Source organism: Vanacampus margaritifer, chromosome 17 (assembly GCF_051991255.1).
Source record: "Vanacampus margaritifer isolate UIUO_Vmar chromosome 17, RoL_Vmar_1.0, whole genome shotgun sequence".
Lineage (NCBI taxonomy): Eukaryota > Metazoa > Chordata > Actinopteri > Syngnathiformes > Syngnathidae > Vanacampus > Vanacampus margaritifer.
Window position 1 is genome coordinate 10,665,653 of NC_135448.1, and position 21,425 is coordinate 10,687,077.

The 21,425-nt window shown below is 36.9% G+C and overlaps 3 protein-coding genes across 7 annotated transcripts; 1 reads left to right on the plus strand and 2 right to left on the minus strand.

The window, feature by feature from the left end:
- Positions 1–956: 956 nt before the first annotated feature.
- npy (neuropeptide Y) lies at positions 957–3,150 on the minus strand. The gene is made up of 4 exons (XM_077548633.1): positions 3,006–3,150; positions 2,707–2,894; positions 1,557–1,646; positions 957–1,420 (listed from the first exon to the last, which is right to left on the minus strand). The coding sequence occupies exons 2-4, from the start codon at positions 2,892–2,894 to the stop codon at positions 1,399–1,401; spliced, it is 300 nt and encodes a 99-aa protein (XP_077404759.1). The 5' UTR covers positions 3,006–3,150; the 3' UTR covers positions 957–1,398.
- Positions 3,151–13,155: 10,005 nt separating this feature from the next.
- On the minus strand, positions 13,156–15,522 carry fam221a (family with sequence similarity 221 member A). 2 transcript variants are annotated; one of them, XM_077548912.1, is made up of 6 exons: positions 15,469–15,522; positions 14,506–14,679; positions 13,886–14,076; positions 13,725–13,795; positions 13,524–13,656; positions 13,156–13,303 (listed from the first exon to the last, which is right to left on the minus strand). In XM_077548912.1, coding segments are annotated over exons 1-6 (588 nt in total). In that variant the 5' UTR covers positions 15,471–15,522; the 3' UTR covers positions 13,156–13,286. The 2 variants fall into 2 exon arrangements, with proteins under 2 accessions (XP_077405038.1, XP_077405037.1); XM_077548911.1 differs by having other exon boundaries at positions 15,313–15,519.
- Positions 15,523–15,769: 247 nt separating this feature from the next.
- Positions 15,770–20,781, plus strand: ccdc126 (coiled-coil domain containing 126). Of its 4 annotated transcripts, none has more exons than XM_077549595.1 (4): positions 15,770–16,110; positions 19,309–19,426; positions 19,505–20,043; positions 20,113–20,781. In XM_077549595.1, exons 3-4 carry the CDS (start codon positions 19,806–19,808, stop codon positions 20,349–20,351), a joined length of 477 nt encoding a protein of 158 aa, XP_077405721.1. In that variant the 5' UTR covers positions 15,770–16,110; positions 19,309–19,426; positions 19,505–19,805; the 3' UTR covers positions 20,352–20,781. The 4 variants fall into 4 exon arrangements, with proteins under 4 accessions (XP_077405721.1, XP_077405719.1, XP_077405720.1 ...); XM_077549593.1 differs by having other exon boundaries at positions 15,770–16,089; XM_077549594.1 differs by having other exon boundaries at positions 19,309–20,043.
- Positions 20,782–21,425: the final 644 nt, after the last annotated feature.

Genomic DNA, 21,425 nt, shown 5'->3' on the forward strand with positions numbered 1-21,425 from the left:
GTGCCAATCACGCGTAGAGGCCCCGCCTTCTTTGTGACGTCATAAAAGCACGGGCCAATAGCCGTAAAGGCTCAACCTTCTCTCAGTGGATACTTTTCCCCCTTTTTTTTTTAATCACGTTCTCATTCATTCAATATTTGCATTTAAAAACATTTAACGAAAGAGTATGTAGGAACGTTTTACACACGTAATATGCCAAAAGGGAAGCCATGACTCTTGTTCTTCCATCACTTACATCCTTTGTTGTTTATGAAAGAGAATCATTAGCCGTTGCTAAATCTTTTTTTTAATGCAATATACATTATTGTGCGTAAACGTGCTTGATTATTTTAGCCAATGCTTTTAGTTGTTGTCATTAGTCTTATTTCACCTGCACAGGTCTTGTAATATCAGATTGTTGTATACAAATTGATTTTAGTTAGGACGATAGAAATGCCACATCAATTAAATTACAAGCTATTAATTGTAAATAGAAGCACAATTAGACGATATTTTTCACCTTCCCTATACATATACATGTAACATCTACCTGTTTTTTTCTTGTGTGAATTTAATTAGGTTAATTTTAAATTATCTTCAACCCTATCCATCTATCTATCTATCTATCTATCTATCTATCTATCTATCTATCTATCTATCTATCTATCTATCTATCTATCTATCTATCTATCTATCTATCTATCTATCTATCTATCTATGGGTGTCTATCTTCCTATCTACCGCAAGAGGGAGCCATACACTAAATGATCGCTTTTTAGGACAATGTAAACAAAGGCAGGCGTAACAAAAATAACGGGACGAAGAGGACTCTAAGCACTTTAAATTAGGGTAAGAGTTGGAGGGGCGGTCTGAACCTGGTTAAATATTAATAACTGTAGCCTGTGTGTGGAGAAACTGAGTTTAGAATACTTACACTTTACTCAGTCTCTGTCAATAAGATACAATCAGTGTTGGAATAGTATTGTTTGAATATTTTAATGACTCCACAATTTGAAATGCCCCTCCGCATTAAAAGTTTTTATTCTTCTAGCCTGTACATCATCATGACGTATGACATACTGTAAATATTGTACATACTGTTTGCAATGATCAGTCTAGTAGAAATGCATTGCTAAGCAAACTGCAACAGAGAATAACACTTTTTTCAAATAATGAATCTTTAATTGCACAAATATACAATACAATTAACATACCCTGTCCTCCGGTTTACTTTAGACATTCACAAATGATGACTGAGGGGGATTTTTATTTTATTTTTTTACAATTTGATGGCACGAAGCAGCAGAGCGGTAGCTGATGGTCAAGGAGGAGAAATGTGGCGGAGGCAGGGCGGTCCTTTCGGTGCATGTACGATGACATGATGTTTAGATGCGGAGGTCAAACCGGCTAGTGACCTCATCACCACAATGACGGGTCATATCTGGGAGGAAACACAGAGGTCAGCTTCCTGACTGGACAAAATATTAGGGATACATATTTTGAGATCAAATAGAGAGCTTGTATTGGATTTTAATAGGTTGTGCGAGTGTATCTAATGTTACTGTTGGGTTACAAACCTTGACTGTGGAATTGTGTCTGCGCTCTCCTTCAACAACAGCTCGGAGACCAGTGTGTCCAATATCTCAGGATTGGACCTCTTGCCATACCTTGAGGCACAAAGATAACAGAATAAAATGGAATTAAGCAAGGATTATTTCGGTAATGCCATTTTCTTTTAATTTTGCTTCATTGTGCCTTTTACTCTACTGACAAATGACTACAAAATAAGACAAAACATCCTTGTATGAATTATATTTTTTTCATGCAGGTAGAAGCATCAGTAAAACAGACCAACCCAACATGCACGGATTATTGCATCCCTGCAGGATATTATGATTCCTTACATGATGCCTGCCTGAAGGAGCAATTTACCAACACATCCACACAGGTAACGATGCATGCACGCACATTCTAATGCAATATAAATGATTGGTTTAAATTAGTAATATGCTCATTTGAGGAGGACAATCTAAAATATAAAGAAAAATATACTGTATAGAAAATTTATTTATTATTTATTTATTTATTTATTTATATTTTATTTATTATTATATTATTTATGTATTATATTAATTTATCTAGTCAAATATGCTCATTTGAGAGGGACAATATAAAATATTAAAAAAATATATATAAAAATGTAAATAATAATAAATATGTTAATTAATTATAATGGATTAATATAATAATAAATTATTCATATTATTTATTTGTATTATATTATTTATGTAATATATTAATTAATCAAGTCAAATATGCTTCTTTGAGATACAATCTAAAAATATAAAGAAAAAAATATATAAAAATGTAAATAATAATAAATAAATATATTAATTATAATGAATTACTATAAATGATGTATATAATTTATTATTATTATATTATTTATGTAATATATTAATTAATCAAGTCAAATATGCTCATTTGAGAGGGACAATATAAAAATATAAAGAAAAAATATGTAAAAATGTAAATAATAAATAAATATATTAATTAATTATAATGAATTAATGTAATAATAAATTATATATATTATTTATTAATATATTATTTATGAATTATATTCATTAATCAAGCCACTGTCCAGTCAAGTCACGACAGTGCAAAACTAAATAAAAACAAATATTAAAAACATCAACCAAAGTACTACCATGCACTCCATCCTACCTCTGTCTTGTGATGAGGTTGATGTAGTGTCTCAGGGCAGAGTAGTACTTGGCCAAGTCCTCGGCAGGGGCGTCATCACCGGGATTCTCCGGTTTCACCGGGTAGCCGTTTGTCAAGGTGCCAAGGCACAGCAGCGCCCACAGCAGCAACCCCAGGGTCACCACGCAACTCACAAAGTTAGAATGCATCTGATGGAGCGGGAAATGACAGTAAAAGATCATAAACAGCTCAAAGTCAGCCTTCATGATGGTCATTGAATTTCAATCCATGTTTAAGGAACATAATCTTAATATACTTACACTTTCCGGGGTGTTCTTGGGGTATCTGCGTGCAATGCTCTTGCGTCTCCTCCGCTCTGAAGTGCGCCTGGTGCGCACCGGGCTTTATATGCGCGCACCAGACGCGCTGCCGAGCAAAACGCGTCAGAGCTGCACTCAGCGCTGCTTTGCTCCGCGCCAGCGTCACCACCGATGCTGTCATTGCTCGTGTGTTTTCTTTCACAACTGTCTCAAGTCATTAAAACAACCCAAAATAGTCAATAGTCTGTTTTCCAGTATCCAGGGTGATGTTTTCCGTCTTGAATTGAGCATGACGCACTAAGTAACATCTTTTAATACTTTCAGGTGTCATTTCAGACCAGATGTTACCTATTCAAAAAATAAAAATTCACTTGGTTTAACTACAGTATGTTGCTAGTGTACTACATTAGCAGCCAGATTTAGGATTATTAGGACCCGAGCACCAGGTGGTTCGAAGGCCCCATTTGGAGTTGCTGTTTATTATTACCCCCCCCCCTCCCCCAACAAATCAATCACTTTTTCGGACTCTCAACACGCCTGAAAACTCAAATTTTTGCATACATGTATATCTGAATGAAAAATGTAGAGATGTTCGATGATCTTGAGTAGTGACCGATATCAATACCAAATAGTGATACCACTAATGATAATGTAAAAAAAAAAAAAGACAATGACAGGTAATTTTACAGAAAGATCAAAACTATTCCATTGTGTTTTTCCTTAAAATTGCATGAAATTTACGGACGCGAGAGTACCAATACCAGGTATCGGTATCGGGCTGATACCAAGCCTTATTTCAAGGTGTTGGTACTCGCTACAGTGGTCGATACCAGGATCAAATTCCCTCTTGTTTTTGTTTTATAATTGGGAACTAAAGGAATACATTCCTTAAAACTATGTCATTGGGGTTTTTTGTGTGGAAATTTTTGTATGACTACTAGTGGTATTGGTGCTTGGTATTGGTGACTACTCAAGAGTTGACTACTCATACTAGTATTGGTCTGGAAAAAAAGGTATCAAATCCTTAATGAAATTAATGTCATTTTTTTATTCTTCTACTTTTTAAATTCTAGTTCCTGATCATAAAACAGCCAAAAGAGTCGCGAGTACCGATACCTGGTATCGGTACTCACCCATCATTATAGGATGTTATCTGATGTTGAATAAAACAGGAAAAAAAAGTGGCCGGTTTGTGTGAATTCCAGGTCAGTACGAGGGAATTTGCCCAAATGGAAGCAGGTGTAAATTGTATTTTTTGGGCCTTTGTCATTTAATGTGGGTGGAGCATGTCATCAGATTATGATTTTTAAATTTTTTTTATTAATAAACATAGAATACTTTCTGACGGCAGACAACATGAACACGTCACCATTTCAGATGTCAATAACAAATTTTACAATCACGTATTGCTTCTTCCTCACGACAACATCAGTTTCTACCAAGCATCATAAAAGTGACATTAAAACACTCTTCCCATGTGGCCTCTCACCAAAAATTCTCCTGATGGTGCCTGAATAATGCGAACATTTGAAACAGGCTCACATATGCATGAATGTTCTTTTTCAATCACTTTTCAATGTCATTTTCTTCCATAGCTCCTCCCATCAGATCCAAGGCGCAACAGGCACAAAAGTGCCTGCAGACGCGCAGCCCAAAAAAAGAGGCGCTCTCAAGGGAGCACCCTTAATACGCGCACCCAAATAGGACTTAAATGACTATGTAACACCATGTGCTTCATTTACCTCCCATTCATCATCCTTTTGTATCATGTCAGCTCCCAGCCATATAATCTAGCAAATCAAGTCCTCTTATCTGCAAGGCTGCTCCTTAAGTTGCGCGGAGGATGCTGCGAGGGCCTTTTGTGTCACACAGGATGCTCCGAGAGAGATGAGGAATGAGACACAAGTGAGAGAACATGCCTCACAAAAGTCACAACCCTAATCATGACGATTACCGGCAGGAATTAGACTTTGCCGTCCTCTTCAGGAGATTCACATTCAGGAAGTCGCGTCAATGGGTTTGACACCTTTTTTTCTTTTTTTTTTGTCGAGGACAACAGCTTGGATCTGAGTAACTGTCAAAATGTGTACAAATGTAGCGGGTTGTACTGTATATGCTTGATGTTGACGTTGAAAGGTCAGCTGGTGTTTGTCTAAATATTGATGTGACGCTGTCGACCTTGACTTTGTCTTGGAGCCACTAGCGTAGTGCTAACAAATCGCTGGCCGAAAACTTGTCACAATTTGGCAAATTTAATATATATATATTTTTTTTAATCTATACTTTTCGTCGAATTATTGACAATTTAAAGTGTTGAAAAAGTGAAGATTTTGAAAGTACAGGGTTTTGGCACGACGTTAGCGAAATAATGGGAAACACCATAGACCGGGTAATGACTAGCATCTTTGTGGTCAGTTGTAATGCTTTAAAGAATGTCTATTTGAACGCTAACATTGAACACTCGGTCAGATAACACTGGGTTATCTTTTTTAACTTTTTGTTGAGTCTGACAGCTGTTTTAATTCATTAATATTTCACTGTAAAAACAGTTAGGTTAGAAAAACTCAATTTGGGTCAAAAAAGGACCAATCCACTATTTGGGTCAATTTGACCCGACTTTCAAAATTCTAAATTGGGCTGTTTTGTGAAAAACAACCCACAAATTTGCATTGTTTTATTATTATTATTATTTTTTTTTTAAATAAAAAATAAAAAAATAAAATCGAGGGGGGGGGGGGGTCAATTTGACCTGACTTTCAAAATTCAAAATTGGATATTTTTTGTGAAAAACAGCCCACAAATTTGCTTTTTTTAAAAAAAAAAAAACTTTACAAAAAAAAAGAAAAAAAGGGAGGGGTCAAAAAAGGACCAATGCACTATTTGGGTCCATTTGACCCGACTTTCAAAATTCAAAATTGGGTATTTTTTTTGTGAAAAACAACCCACAAATTTGCATTATTAAAAATAAAAAAATATATATATATATATAAAAATTAAAAAAAAGGACCAATCCACTACTTGGGTCAATTTGACCTGAGTTTGAAAATTCAAAATTGGGCTGTTCTGTGAAAAACAAGCCCACAAATTTGCATTGTTTTTATTTTTTTAAAACTTGAAAAAAAATGTCTATTTCGTACACAGCAACCCAGAATGTTGGGTCAAAATAACCCAAGGATTTGATTGCTCTATTTTTGACCCAACTGTGTTTAGAGTGTTGTATATGAAATCCAAAACTGATCTCAGTTCACGTCAAGTTTTTGAACTACCGCTTAAAAAAAATCCTAAATCAACTATCCATATAACAATACAGTAGTTAAAGACATATATTCTTTATTCTATCCAAAAATGACTCATCCAACTCCAGAATACTGTGTCACTTACAATAGTGTGTAATGAACATTCTAATTTATTGACATATCTTTTCTGCTTAACTTGCTTCTTTGTGCTGAGTGTAAGATACATCACATTACTTCCTGTCCGCTGATTGACAACCCACGAGGGAGTTACAGTATATTACATTAGTCGACCACATCTAATTTCAGCGTCATTAGCAATAAAATTATTGTGACCGCACAAGCAAACACTTTCCACTGAGCTCTTATCAACATCTAAAAAGTGCATGAGAGCCAACAAAGGACAGATAGTTCATAATAATAATAATAATAATAAGGTCTTCTGATGGACACCTTAGCAGAAGGTGGAGCCATTGTAAGCAACACGGGTGTGACGTGCCGACGTCCTCATTGGAGGGCACCTGATGGATGACAGCTGCCCGTAAACTTGTTGGGACGGCGGTAGACAAAACACGCGATAGGAAAAGGTCATCTCTGTCAGAATAATGTCAGCTTGACGGATATAGAGACAAAAAGATAAGCGGATGCAAATTACCAAAGATACAAATATGTTTTAGGGAACTGTCCAACTGGAGTATCTTAATTTGCTGTCACTTCTCAGAACAAATATTCAGTCTTTATGACTTTTTGAGTAAATGTCAAAGCGATCCCTATGAATAATGAGTTGACGTAACCGTGTAGCATGATGTGCCTAAATGCATTTGATTTAATGCAACACAAACCAAAACATAAAGGTACAGTTAATAACATCAAAAATCAAAAAAATAGGAATGCGTATTTTCATTAACACTCTTCGAAAAGTATGAATCTGCTTACACAGCAAAATTGGCAGGGCTAATTTAACATCGACAGAGTTAAATTTAACACATCAAAAGTGTCTATATTGGTCCACACTAATAATAGTTAAAACAACACTGTTGAAAATGTTATTCTTTTTTGAACACTGAGATGGAGTTAAAACAACAAACACTGACCAGTGTTGACTTTATACTACACCAGTGTGTTGTGTTAAAATTTTAAACAGCTAGTTTTAATTTTTTTAAGTTTCAATTTTTTTAATTTTAAATTTTTTTAAAGTACCCAAAAAGAATTAACACTGCGATGGAGTTAAAACAACAATGCTGGTAGTTGAAATTTAGCACTGACCAGTGTTGACTTTTATACTAAACCAGTGTGTAGTGTTAAAATTTTAAACAGCTAGTTTTAATTTTTTGAAGTTTTCATTTTTAAAAAGTACACTTAAATAAAAATATATATAAATATATATAAAAAATAAAAAATATAATAACAGTGATCCCTGGCTATAACACGGTTCACTTTTTGCGGCCTCACTATATCGCGGATTTCTTGGGGGTGCAATTTAGCATGCTTTTTTTGTATTTTTTATTTTCTTAATTTATAAAAAAAAATTATGAAGGTTTGAACATTAAGAATGTTTAAACAAGAGAGAAATGTGAGAAAATGTAAATGCCTCGATGAGAAAAGTGTATAAACTGTGTGGTGAGGGGTTTTAGAGCCTTAAAACATTTAGACTAAAAGTAAAACTTAAAGCTAACTACTTTGCGGGTTTCATTTATTGCTGGTATTTTGGGGGGGAAAAAATGTTCAGTAATGGTTTGACAGTCACGACCTCACATGCTAGGTCATCCCTCCACCACATTATTACATTTTTGAAAACCAATTTTTCACGACTTATTCCAGTTCCTCCTCCACATGTCAAGCAACACGGGAGGTGATTCAATCTTTGCCTCCGTGCGCTGTCAATTCCCTACTGTTCTTACCACAAAAGAGATGTTCACACATCTAATATGTCAGCATCATGTGATTGTGTTTTTTTTTTCTTCTTTTTGTTCGTCTGCAGAGCATTTTGCACAGAAAGACAATTCATGCTTTCAAATGGGCATTTTTGGATGGAAAATAAAGGATGCTACACGCATTGTCGTCGGCTTAGTTCTTATCTACTGATCTTAAGGCAACGGTACTTTTGGGGCTCAGACAGGAGACAAAAGATGTATGATCAAAACCAAACTGCAGTTCTTCCTCTATTAAATGGTTTTCGTTCATCATTGACGTGTTGAGATGCTGTTTTAGAAAGAAAGAAAAAAGTACGTCATGGTGTAATCACGTCATCATTTCTGAAAAGCGTTTAATGAAAGTGGTGATGCTAATTTCCATCTCCTGAAAAGGCTGTTTGTGTATTCATACCATTTTGTAATACTACAAGTTTAAAATAGGAGAATCATGATGATTTTATTACTCGCATTTAAGACAGCAACATTTTCCACAAAGAGCATGTTTGTTACTAAAGAAATGTCTTATTGTTTCTATCCTTTTTATTATTTTGGATTGGTATCTGGGTCAGTATGATAAATGCTTGTTAACCAGCAACTGTCTGTGTTGAATGATGTTGCCTCTCTCCAGTTGCATCCGTTTGCGCATCCCGTAACTCTCACAGGGGTAATTAAGTATTTCTTTGCACGGTAATTGCCAATTTAATCTTCTGTGCTGCGTCTCCTGATTTATTATTTTTTTTTTAGTGCTTGCTCTGTCAGTCAAACTAGGTGTGGTTGCCATGGAGATCAAACAGGCCATGGTAGTTATTTCCTTCGGCCAAAACTAAAATGCTGTTGTCTCCTAAATGGGGTTGCTATGGTATGAGGTAATTACTTTTGAATTATATTTGAGCCACACTTGTAACACTGTTCCTTACGCGGCACCTCAACCTGCTGCCTACCAATTTGTGGATAAAAAGTATGGACTTAACAGATGCACCCAACTACTTACTAGCCACACTTGGAAAGTGTAACTTCTCCAAGTTGTTAGCTGCAAGAATGAATGTGCTGTCTTGTTCCAGCCTAAAAAACACCAGCTTCTGGCGTTCATAAAATCTTCGTCTTGTCTGAAAAAACAAAACAAAAAAAACATTACAAGCTGTATAGTTATTAGCTAATGTTATCATTAGCTAATTTAGCTGTTTTTTGGGGGGTTTTTTGTTACTCGGTTCACAATATTAGCAAAGCTAAGGGAACACATTTTGATAGCATATAGTCTGAGCCAGTGTTAGCTACAGTAGCTCTTAAACAAAAACATGCTAAATGTAATGTATTTTTCATTTGTTTTGTTTTGTTTTCCTTTCTCAGTACTACCTTTATGAGACTGGGAGGTGTTTTCTTTTTTCAGATATTATCAGTAGCAAATTTTAGCTTCTTTTTTTTGTTACCCAGTCCACAACATTAGCGAAGCTAACACGTTTCGATAGCAAAGCCCGTCTTAGCTAGCTCTTAAACAAAAACATGCTAAATGTAATGTATTTTTCGTTTGTTTTGTTTTGTTTTCCTTTCTCAGTACTACCTTTATGAGACTGGGAGGTGTTTTCTTTTTTCAGATATTATCAGTAGCAAATTTTAGCTTCTTTTTTTTGTTACCCAGTCCACAACATTAGCGAAGCTAACACGTTTCGATAGCAAAGCCCGTCTTAGCTAGCTCGTAAACAAAAACATGCTAAATGTAATATATTTTTCGTTTGTTTTGTTTTGTTTTCCTTTCCCAGTACTACCTTTATGAGACTGGGAGGTGTTTTCTTTTTTCAGATATTATCAGTAGCAAATTTTAGCTTCTTTTTTTTTTGTTACCCAGTCCACAACATTAGCGAAGCTAACACGTTTCGATAGCAAAGCCAGTCTTAGCTAGCTCTTAAACAAAAACATGCTAAATGTAATGTATTTTTTGTTTGTTTTGTTTTGTTTTCCTTTCCCAGTACTACCTAAATGAGACTGGGAGGTGTTTTCTTTTTTCAGATATTATCAGTAGCAAATTTTAGCTTCTTTTTTTTTTGTTACCCAGTCCACAACATTAGCGAAGCTAACACGTTTCGATAGCAGAGCCAGTCTTAGCTAGCTCTTAAACAAAAACATGCTAAATGTAATGTATTTTTTGTTTGTTTTGTTTTGTTTTCCTTTCCCAGTACTACCTAAATGAGACTGGGAGGTGTTTTCTTTTTTCAGATATTATCAGTAGCAAATTTTAGCTTCTTTTTTTTTTGTTACCCAGTCCACAACATTAGCGAAGCTAACACGTTTAGATAGCAGAGCCAGTCTTAGCTAGCTCTTAAACAAAAACATGCTAAATGTAATGTATTTTTCGTTTGTTTTGTTTTGTTTTCCTTTCCCAGTACTACCTTTATGAGACTGGGAGGTGTTTTCTTTTTTCAGATATTATCAGTAGCAAATTTTACCTTCTTTTTTTTTTTTGTTACCCAGTCCACAACATTAGCGAAGCTAACACGTTTCGATAGCAAAGCCAGTCTTAGCTAGCTCTTAAACAAAAACATGCTAAATGTAATGTATTTTTCATTTGTTTTGTTTTGTTTTTCTTTCCCAGTACTACCTTTATGAGACTGGGAGGTGTTTTCTTTTTTCAGATATTATCAGTAGCAAATTTTACCTTCTTTTTTTTTTTGTTACCCAGTCCACAACATTAGCGAAGCTAACACGTTTCGATAGCAAAGCCAGTCTTAGCTAGCTCTTACACAAAAACATGCTAGATGTAATGGGATTTTTTTTTATTCCCTTTGTCAGTACTACAACAATAAAAGTCAATAAAAGGGACTGATAGATTGTTTTTCCCTCCTCAAATATGATCATTTGTAACTTATTTCATAAGTCTTTGATAGCATAAGCAATTGAGCCAATGATAGCTAGCTCTTAGTAAAAAAAAAAACGATAAAAAACATGCAAGATAGTAACATGATTTTTCTTCTCTGTCCGAGCACTGAGTTTAAGAGAAATTGTTTACGCTGTGCTGAGTTAAAATGGATATTGTACAGCAGTAAACGGTAAAAAAAAAAATATATACTTTTGTTCTTGCTTGCATTTCAGTCTCTAGATTTACTTTTAAGTACAGGAGATTAAATAAGTAGGCTACTTCTACCATTGTTTTTTTTAATTGTTTTTTTTACCCATTTGTAACTATATAGTATTTTTGCCACCTGTTTTCCCCCAATCAAGTACTTAACAAACCTTGTGTGTATTATGTGAGTAATTTCTGAGAATAGTGCCCTGATAATCGTTGTAGATAAACCTTGGATGTGTCAGCTTTCACATGGGATCCTTTCCACTCACTTCCCCCTGTGTCGAGACCCAGGTGCACCCATGACGTCATTCACGCACAAACTGAATTCCTTCCCCTCAACACCACCTGTTCACCACCATCACGACACAGGTGACTCCAAATGCACCAGCCAGCATCCATTTGGATGCTGATCGAGTACGACTGCGACATTATCACAATGGGGACACTTGAGTGGGAGAGGAACCTCAGAGCCCATTAATTCTATTTTTTAGTGGAAGTGGGCCACCAATCGAGCAAGCGAACTCGCTTTAGTTTCCATTCAGTGTGGATTAAATCAGCAGTCATCGCTTCTGATCTGCCGTGAGGAATAGGATTAATCAATGGCAGACAGTGCATCTATGAAGGAATTAAAAACCAAACGCAGCACTGTTATTTTTGGTGACATGTTGAGTGGGTGGCTTTTTCTCCACTAGAACATCAATCATACAAACGTTTAGATGTTTAAACTAACCGCTAATAGAACAAGACCTATATTTGGGATTTGCTCGTAAACAAACAAAATAAAAAATAATAGTCTGATGAACATTGGTAGTGTAGTGTAGTGGGTAGGGCTAAACTAATTTGATTTTCACTCGACTGACTTTTGTGTAGGCAGTGTGGGTTCAATTCCCAATCTGTGATGTGAATGTTTGCCTGTCTCTACGTGAGCTGCTCTGTGGTTGACTGACAACCATTTAAGGGTGTCGTTTGCGGGGATACTCTAAAAACGGTTGGGTCAAAAATAACCGAAATTGTGTTTTTGGGTCATTAAAAAAATTAAATTAATAATCTACAAAGCAACCAATTTTTTGTTTTGTTTTTTAGTTTATTCATTTGACCCAACTTTTGGGTCAAATGATTAAACAAATTGAATAACTGAATTTGGTCAAATATGAACCAAGGCCAATTTTTTGAATGATTGAATTCAAAATGCTTGGTCAAATCAAATAACCCACAAAGCAACCCAATTTGTTGGGTTGTTTTATGGGTTATTCAATTGACCCAATAAGTTTGGTCAAATGAATAACCCACAAAACAACAATTGAATTGGGTGAAAAATGAACAAACTCAACTTTTTTAATTATTTAACCCAAAACATTGGGTCAAATTAAATAACCCACAAAGCAACCTGTTGTGTTGGGTTGTTTTGTGGGTTATTCATTTGACCCAATTTTTGGAGGTTAATTGAATAACCCAAAATGTTGAGCTGGTCCCTTTTTGACCCAATTTGGGATATTTTTGACCCAACTGTTTTCAGAGTAGGCTCCAGCTCCCCTTAATTCTGCAGTGCTCTAGAAAACGTATGGATGGATGAGGTCAAGCTTATCATTTCTATGTTTGAATTTAGCAGCACAAACTGTGGATTTTAATTTGCACAGCATTTTCGCATCCCACACACCACTGATGCTATCAACATGTCTCTGATAATGTCTTGAACTTCATAATGTCAATTGTTTCATCCAAAGAGCATTTATATGAATTTAGTTGCTGTCAACGTGTGATTTGTTCAGGCATTGCTCATGTGTCATTGCATCACATCTATTGATAACAAATAAATGTTGATTGGATGCGGCACACAATTATTATGATTGCTCGTGACAAGACTTTAAGATAAGCACATTTTTGCGATTCATTTGCAATGGTGACTCCATTTTTTTTTCTCAATCAGTATTCATGGAGAGGCGATACTGTGAACACTATCCCCTTTTATTTGGTCTTGTGTTTACAAATCAAACTGGTAGCTCCAGAAAAAAAAAAGAAAAAAAATCAAACTGGTAGCTTTAGGAGATGATTGTTACATCCTTGATGCCGTACATCTTTACTGGCTGTCATCTTCTGAAAAATACAACAAACAACACCCACGAAATGTTAAAGATTCAACTTGAGAGTGAAATTTCAGGATGAAGATAAAATGCACGATCATTTTTGACAGGTTATAATGTACTTTAAATTAGCCTGCCTTTTCGTCAGTAGTGTATATAATGGATCATTGCATCAAGTATGTTGTCTCATTTTTCCCCCCAAATAGATTCAAGATGCATGAAAGCCTACTCACGCAATCCACTGGCCTGCAAAGCAGTGTAACTATCGAACAAAGAGGTAAACCCAGTAAGACCACCCATCGCAGCATAAGGGACATCTTGTCCCACCGGGCGACCCCGTGCCTCCCTCTCAGCCTTCGTCTCAACCTGATAGGTCAAATTCATGTCATAGGTCAATTCCTGCTGTTATGTCAAATTCTGAAGTCATACATTACCAGTGTTTCGTGATTGAAGGTGAGCTGGCCACATCCACATCTGTACGGACTCCTGAACCCAGAACAGTCACCTAAGAAGGAAACTTTTTTACAATATTTTCTGCTCAGGTATTAGTTGAACTACTGAATGGCTCATTTAAGCTTAGGGGCTTTAAACTCACACTTTTTGCACAAATGCCGGGCACCTTGGGTGTGATCTTGAGGTAAATGCTTACACCGGCAGCGGACGGGTACTGCCTGGATGTGGGGAAGGTACTCATACGCAGAACAAAGGCAACCCCGCACCCGGCATGGTAGGAGTAAAGGCCTCTCGGAAGGAATGATCTCAAAGTCCGTCTTATGTTGCTTATATCTACAAAAGATGAGCTTTTTCATCAAGTACACCTGCACAATCTAATAAATCAATGGATAGATAATTGCGCTAGTAACACTTAATTTGACCTCTGACCTTGGAAATTGTTTGGTTTATTCATAAATAAAACATCTGCTGTGCATTTTGCCATTTAGCACGTTAATAGATGATCATATGCGTTCAAAAAATGTGAGACGGTGAAATTTAAGTTTGCATGTAGAGATTAGTGCATTTCAGAATCAAAATCAAATTCAATGGCCAAGTATGTAAAAACAAAAACAAACCTGACGAAGATGAAAACCTAAAAATAAACTTTCAATGAGCAATAAAAAGGACTGAAGAAAGATAAAACACGATGGTGACTAAATACCTCTTTGACAGTGTCAAATTACAATTGATCTAAATGGAGAATGATCAACTATATATCACCCATGTGAACAGAAGCACCGTGTCTCTGGACCAATTAGAACACAGTCGATGCCTCCTGGTACGCCAAAGCTCACGTAGAGTCTGTTTTTCATTCGCTGTGGGACCATTTTCTTCTTGTACTCCTCATATTGCTCAGGAGAAAACAATATGCCTCCATCATCATCACCCACGATCCTAAAAGAGACACCAACAAAAATTGTAGCATTATTTCGCGCCCAAAAAAAGGTAATTTTAAGTAATGCTGTGTTATTTTATTGGATTAAGCGTTTGAAAGTCCTTACAATATATTTCTACCCTTTGCCGGTATCTACCTGTGAGATGTCATTGTAGTGACGTGCAGTCTTATTTGTGCTAAAGATGACACTATTATTAAGCATTGTCAGTTGCAGCGGAGGTATTATTTAATCAACACATTCAGTTCTTGACTTAATTATGGCTGTATTCAAATCTATCCTCCTATTGAAATTTGATTAATTTGCCTAATTCACCTATTAAGACAAGCGTAATTTGCTATTTTAATGCTGAAGTGGATTGATTAAAACTCATCAAAGCCATTCATGCGCCTCTATATTTCTATATATGGTGAGAGAAAATGTGCCCACTTATATGCTTAAATTACGTTTAGTGCCAGGTCCATATGAAACCTGTATTCAAATTACCTGCAAGACTGTTACGTCACATTTGATATACAAATACTTTCATAAAACAATTTGACTTGTTAATAGAAATAAATTTGCAGCCTTTAGTGTGATGATAATAATAATAATAATAATTTGGATATAGTTTTTAAAAATCAACGAAACAAACCGTCTGTACTGGCAATACTCATCCACCATTTCTAAGGCTGATCTATCCAGGAATGTATGGTCCATTTTAAAAGGGGGTCGAATTCAAGCTAGCAGACTGTTTCTTTATCTCACTGGCCTCGACTTTTTAATAAAAGAACAATGAACAGTATCGTACATAAAAACTGTCCTCGTGTTTGTTTTACACTGTCATGTTGCTATGGAAATGACCCAGGGTCCATCTAACGGCCGGGAAAAGTACTGCAGATTTTACAAAAAAAACAACGAAATTAACTAAATCCGCTCGAGCTAATCTTCCTAAAACATTTCAGATCAAAATATTGTAATATGTGCATGCTTTTAAAATCATAACCAAAATGAAAGGAGCGAGAGCTCTGTAATTGTCCCATTATGTCGTCCGTAAGGGGGAAGCGAAAGACAGTACGACTACAAGTCCCATCATGCATTGCGGTGACGCACAGCGAACCTTCAAGGGAACCATGACGGTCAGCCCACTTTCATGCATATATTTCTGGCCGTGCAGTTTAGCATACCGAGCTGCATATCGTTTATCGGAGCTCAGCAGGAAAAGCAAATAAGTGTCCGACTAGCGAGCCATGTCGACCGGCTAACTTACACATGGAGAGGGTGGAGTCATTTTTTTTGTTTTTTTTACCCGGCGACCCTGTCATATCAGATCATTTCTAACCCATCCTTTTCCGCTTGGAGCTCTCATACGCGGTTTGGCTGCAGAATGGCTATTATATCTTCAACTTCAAGATAACCTCAGATGCAGGAGGTAAATTAGCATAGCCCAACGGTTTGTATCTTGTTTATTTGTATAGCGTTGTTAGCGAGCTAACGCTAACACGGAGTTGTAAAGTAGCTTTATGTCAACTTCCCCTTTTTTTGCAACTCTACTAATATGCATTTAAAGTACAGTATCACAAAATACCCTCCTATGTATTTTTTTCCCCTTCTTGTGCCAACCTTGGCATCAACATCGCATGGTAGAGAAGATCACTGAACCTCTATGTTTGCCCAGGGCTAGTTGATTTGTTATGCTGTCAATAGGTCGACTTCACAGTCATACTTTGCACTGCTAGTTTTCTTAACGATCTGCCAGTCGTATAACTGCGCAGTGTGCCACCACTCAACAATATGTCAATGTTTAACCTTGGCATTGCTCCTGTGTGCGTGTTCCTTATCATCATTCATCAACACATCTTGCATGCATTAGCACAATTTAGCATTGTGACCCACGTAAACCAGACGAATTGTTATTGGAATGAAATATGGAAAAATGCGAAGCCAGTCCTCGTCTCTTTCCGTTTTACAAAAAAAAAAAACTAAAGTTAGGCAAATATGGACACCACTGGAAATCTATTTGTCACTATAATACTTTTTTGTTTCTTGTTTTCTTGAGATAAAAGAAAAAAGTACAGTCATCGAATCAAGATTTTTGCCTAGATTCTATGGCAGTATTTTTTCTTTTTCTGCACTTTCAAAGAATGTTATCAGTACTGCAGAATGAATGTGAAGTGTGTCAAAGGTTTCAAGACTAGTGTCTAAAAACATACAGTATATTTCAAACCCAAACTACAAGATTTCTCCTTGCATTGTGGTCTAGATGATCAACCGGCACATCTAAATAAAAATAAAAGTACCAGTAGTAGCAGTTGCAACTTGCAAGCACAGCTGTATATAACCAATTAACAGCCAGCCAAGACTCCACTCTCATTTGCGGGCACCCACGTCACTCACCAAACCATATGCATTCAAGGTCACAGATGCTGCAGTGGAAATGTGAGATTGTAGACCAAACATGAGCCCTAACACAATGGATTCTAGTGATATCTTAACTCATGACTGCTGTCTATGAGTGAAGTGGAAAGCATGCGACCCTTGTGATACTGCAGACTTGATAGCTACTGGACTTGTCAAATGAGTGTAACACTATATAGAGATTAGCATGCAAGCAACCTTGTGTGGGGTAAGGGCCCACTTCCCAAAGCGAAAGTAAAGCATGTCATTGTTTTTGTTGTGTGAGCAGTTTGGCACAGTGTTGTTGTTGTTTTTTTAATCCAATAAATGTGCATCCATCTTTTCTTGTTTTCCCCTGAGAGGCTAAAGTTTGGAATGCTTATAATTGCTGTGGTAAGGCACAATTGTTGCTTCAAGCATGGTTGACATACCTTCTTACGTTCACCTGCCTGACCAGTTTTTCTTCATGATGCGTTTCACTGTTTTCTGTTTATTATTATTATTATTGAGTGCATTTGTGATTCTTCAATGGTTCATTTGATCGCATTTGTCCAGGGTTTGTGTCATTTGTTGACTAAGCTAGCTCTTTCTGCCTTGTTAAAATACAGCTCCCCTTATCGTTGTGACCCAGGCCCCTAAAACATACACACTTTATTTGCTTGTGTTGCTAACAGCATAGTCAGCGCAGAAACGGGGGAGCTTGTCATCAGTCATCCTCGTTTCGCAGGTACTTTGTACTTGTGCTTTATTGAAATACTCATTCAAAATCAGTGCCCGAGGCATTCTAGAAGGCACTTGCATAAACAAAACATACTAATTTAGCAATGCTACATTATGCTTGTAGAGTTCTAATTTTGTGCCTCGTGAATGTAAATGTTATTAAAAAGATGCTGGCGCGTAGCAAAATGGATTCTGTTACCTCTGTTTTCATAATTTATTCCTGCAGTCAGTCCCACCCGTCACAGCTCAATAGGAAGTGACAGTGGCACACCCAACACAGAATGCAGAGAATGGACCCGTTGACAATGATATAAAAAGCGAAAAGTGATCGCTTAATTTTCCCTGGCTGACTGTGGCTGACCGTAGTGAAGGTGGGATTAGAAAGTGAAAGCCCTCAATGGTTCTGACTGCTGCTGGGAATCCTACCGGGAGCAGCAAAGTGGGTCCAGTTACAGCTAAGCTGGTAATTAGGTTTCTGGGCTGAAATGTTAAAATGTGTTGGAGAGTGCTTGCAGTGTACTAATTGACTAAGAATGTCTGTTCTGATGCGGTTATATTTCTCGAGAATGAAGTATTCTACTGATTATCCCATCAGGGATACAAATTGATTTTGCCAATACTAACACGTACTACAGTAAAAAATTTAATACGCATGTGAGGTGGAGTTGTGATTTTTGTCCCCTTGAAGTCGCTATCCAATCATTTGACACTGTAGTATCTGTGACCTTGAATGTGTGTTGCTTTAAAGGTGGGGCCTGGTTTGGTGAGTGACGTGGGAGTCGGCGAGTGAGAGTAGAATTGGTTTAGCAGCTGGTTAGTTTTTTTGTGTGATTTTTTCTATACTTCATTTTCAGACTTTGCTGCTTTTCTGTCAAATTTCTGACATTTTTGGTAATTTTGTGGGCGTTATGGTCATTTTCTGCCTCTACTTGTGTTTTTTTTTTTTTTTTACATTTCATGGCTGTTTTTTTTTTTTACCTTTTTTGCTATCAACTTTTTGACATTTTTTGGGTAATTTTGGGGATTTCCTTTTTTGTTTTTAGACATATAGTAGTTACTTGTTGACCATTTTCTTTTCTGCCCTTTAAAAAAAAAACATCAATTATCTGCCTTGCGGGAGGGGGGTGGGGGGGTGCAACTGCAAAGACATTTTATGGTAATTTTCTGCCTTCTTTTATTTTTGGACATTTTATGGTTACTTTTTGAATGTTTTCTTTTCTGCATTTTTTTAAAATCAATTCTCTGACATTTTTGGCAATTTTATGGTAATTTTATGCTTTTGCTCTTCCTTTTTGGACGTTATGGTCATATTTTGGACATGTTTAGGACTTTTAAGGTCATTTTTAAACTTTTCTTCATCTGCCTTCATTTCTCTTTTTCTGACAACTTAAAAATTTGGACTGACATTTTTTTAAATTTAATTATTTTTTATTTAATCATTAGTTTATTTAAAGAATATTTTATGTAAAAAATACAAATATTTAAAAAAATACTAAATTCTGTTTTGTGTGTTTTTTTTGTGTGTAATCCACAGGGAGCCACAGGAGAGAGATTTAAGAGCCACATGTGGCTCCAGAGCCGCAGGTTGCAGAGCAATGCATTAAACGGTTGATGAAACTGTCATTTCCTAACTTCCCTTGTGGATTGAACAAGTACCATTTCCTTCTCAGTTTTTTTTTTTTTCAAATAATTTCTTCTCCGTGTTTATTTTATTCTGTATGGGTTGCCAGGAATGTGTGTGGACACCCCTTATGAGCCCTCATTCTGCTATGGTGGACCCACCAGAGTTTGAGGGTCTCCTCGTGTAGGAGAGTCTGAGTAGAGCATTCGTGTCCCACTGGTATCGACGATTACCTCATCGTGCAACATTGTGAACTTCGACTTCTCTCCGCAATATCGACAACAAAAATACTTTTTTTTTTTTTTTAATTTATCAACTAGTACACTGAACCAACAAGGCCACTCGCATCCAATAGCAGCAAGTCTTCACCGGTGCTTTCCTGTTTCCTGCTCCTTCACCATCCCAATATCATGCTTGGCACTTTCCTGAGACGCAACATGTCCCAGAAGCTGAGTGTGCTGCTCGTAGTCTTTGGCCTGGCGTGGGGACTCATGCTGCTACGCTATACTGTGCAGCAGCCTCGCCACCAGAGCAGCGCCGAGCTCCGCGAGCAGATCCTCGAGCTCAGTCGGCGATACGTCAAGGTCCTGACCGAGGAGAGCCAGAACGCACCCGGTGGGCCGCAGGGGACCACCATGGCGGGTTATGGTAATCGTCTCGCAAGAATTTGCCAGTGCACACGTGTAGTTACTTAATGATGTATTCTTATGCGCGCAGCGGATCTGAAGAGGACGATAGCAGTGCTGCTGGATGATATCCTGGAGCGGCTAGTCAAACTCGAGGGGAAAATCGAGTTGGCCGTTAATGCGTCGCTGACCAACACCTCCCACGGGACCGTCCACACTTCCACTTCCAATGTCTTGCAAAGAGCCTCCAAGCAAGAGAGAGCTGGCAGTCATCATGGGATGTCACACTTGAACCCACGAACCCCCAACAGGCCTCAGCAACATCTATGAGCTTTGTTTTGCTAGCTGATCTCTTAGCACATCCCACTTTTCCTGAATTTATCCCAGGGACGTATACAGACTTGGAAGTAACTTATGCTTCTTGAAAAGCCAGCTTAAAGGGAGGGAGATACTTTTTGCCTTTTCACTTTTTTGCCATTGTATTTATTTTTATTTGATCAAGATTGCAGAGTGCATTTTTATATTTCAATTTTGCATTTTTATATAATGGCACATTACTGGCTACAAACTATGTATCAACCTTTGTGGCACTGCAGTACAATGCTCTAGCACATAAATGCTCACAAATACAACTTAATATTACGTCAACCTGCTGGACTAAACAGAATACTCATAATATGAATTGCTGTACAGAATTTGTGGTGTGAACTATTGCTCATTTGCTATATACAATAAAATATGAAGATCCGTCTCTAGCTAAGATATAGTGATGTGTATAAATAATCCAAAGAATGTTCTGCCTCAATATGAGGCTAGTAACACAACAGATGAATCTCATTTACCACTGAACTTGGTTGCGTGTTCTCAGCTGAAAAACAATGTGCCCCCCTTCACACACACACACACCGTCCCCTTTACTTGCCTTGGGTGTTATTTCACTCTCAATGTTGAATGGAATGAATGTACTGCAAGGTCAGTATCTTCGGTGCTGTGAAGATGACTGACCATCTGCTAATACACATTCAGGGTTCATGTTGCACTGTGACTGTAGACATTTTCTAAAAATAATGGGCTAATCTACTTTTAGTAGTGCTGTTATATTGTGTGTGGGAGGTGATTGTTACATGCTGGATTAGTCAGTCTCTCAACTTGGTGAAATATTTCATGCAAGATACAAACCTTTCAAATACTCATCATAATGTCTGTTAAACATACCAGACTTAGACCAACAAATGTGGGCATTAGCAGTGATGTATTATTTATTCTGCTTACTTGTCACAGTTTTAGCTGTCCAGCAGACTCAATAAACTGGTTCAAATAATATGACTAGTGCAATAAATGTGTTGTTGTTAAATAGCGATACATGTTGGCTGTGCCAGAAACCCAATGTGCCATTTCATAATG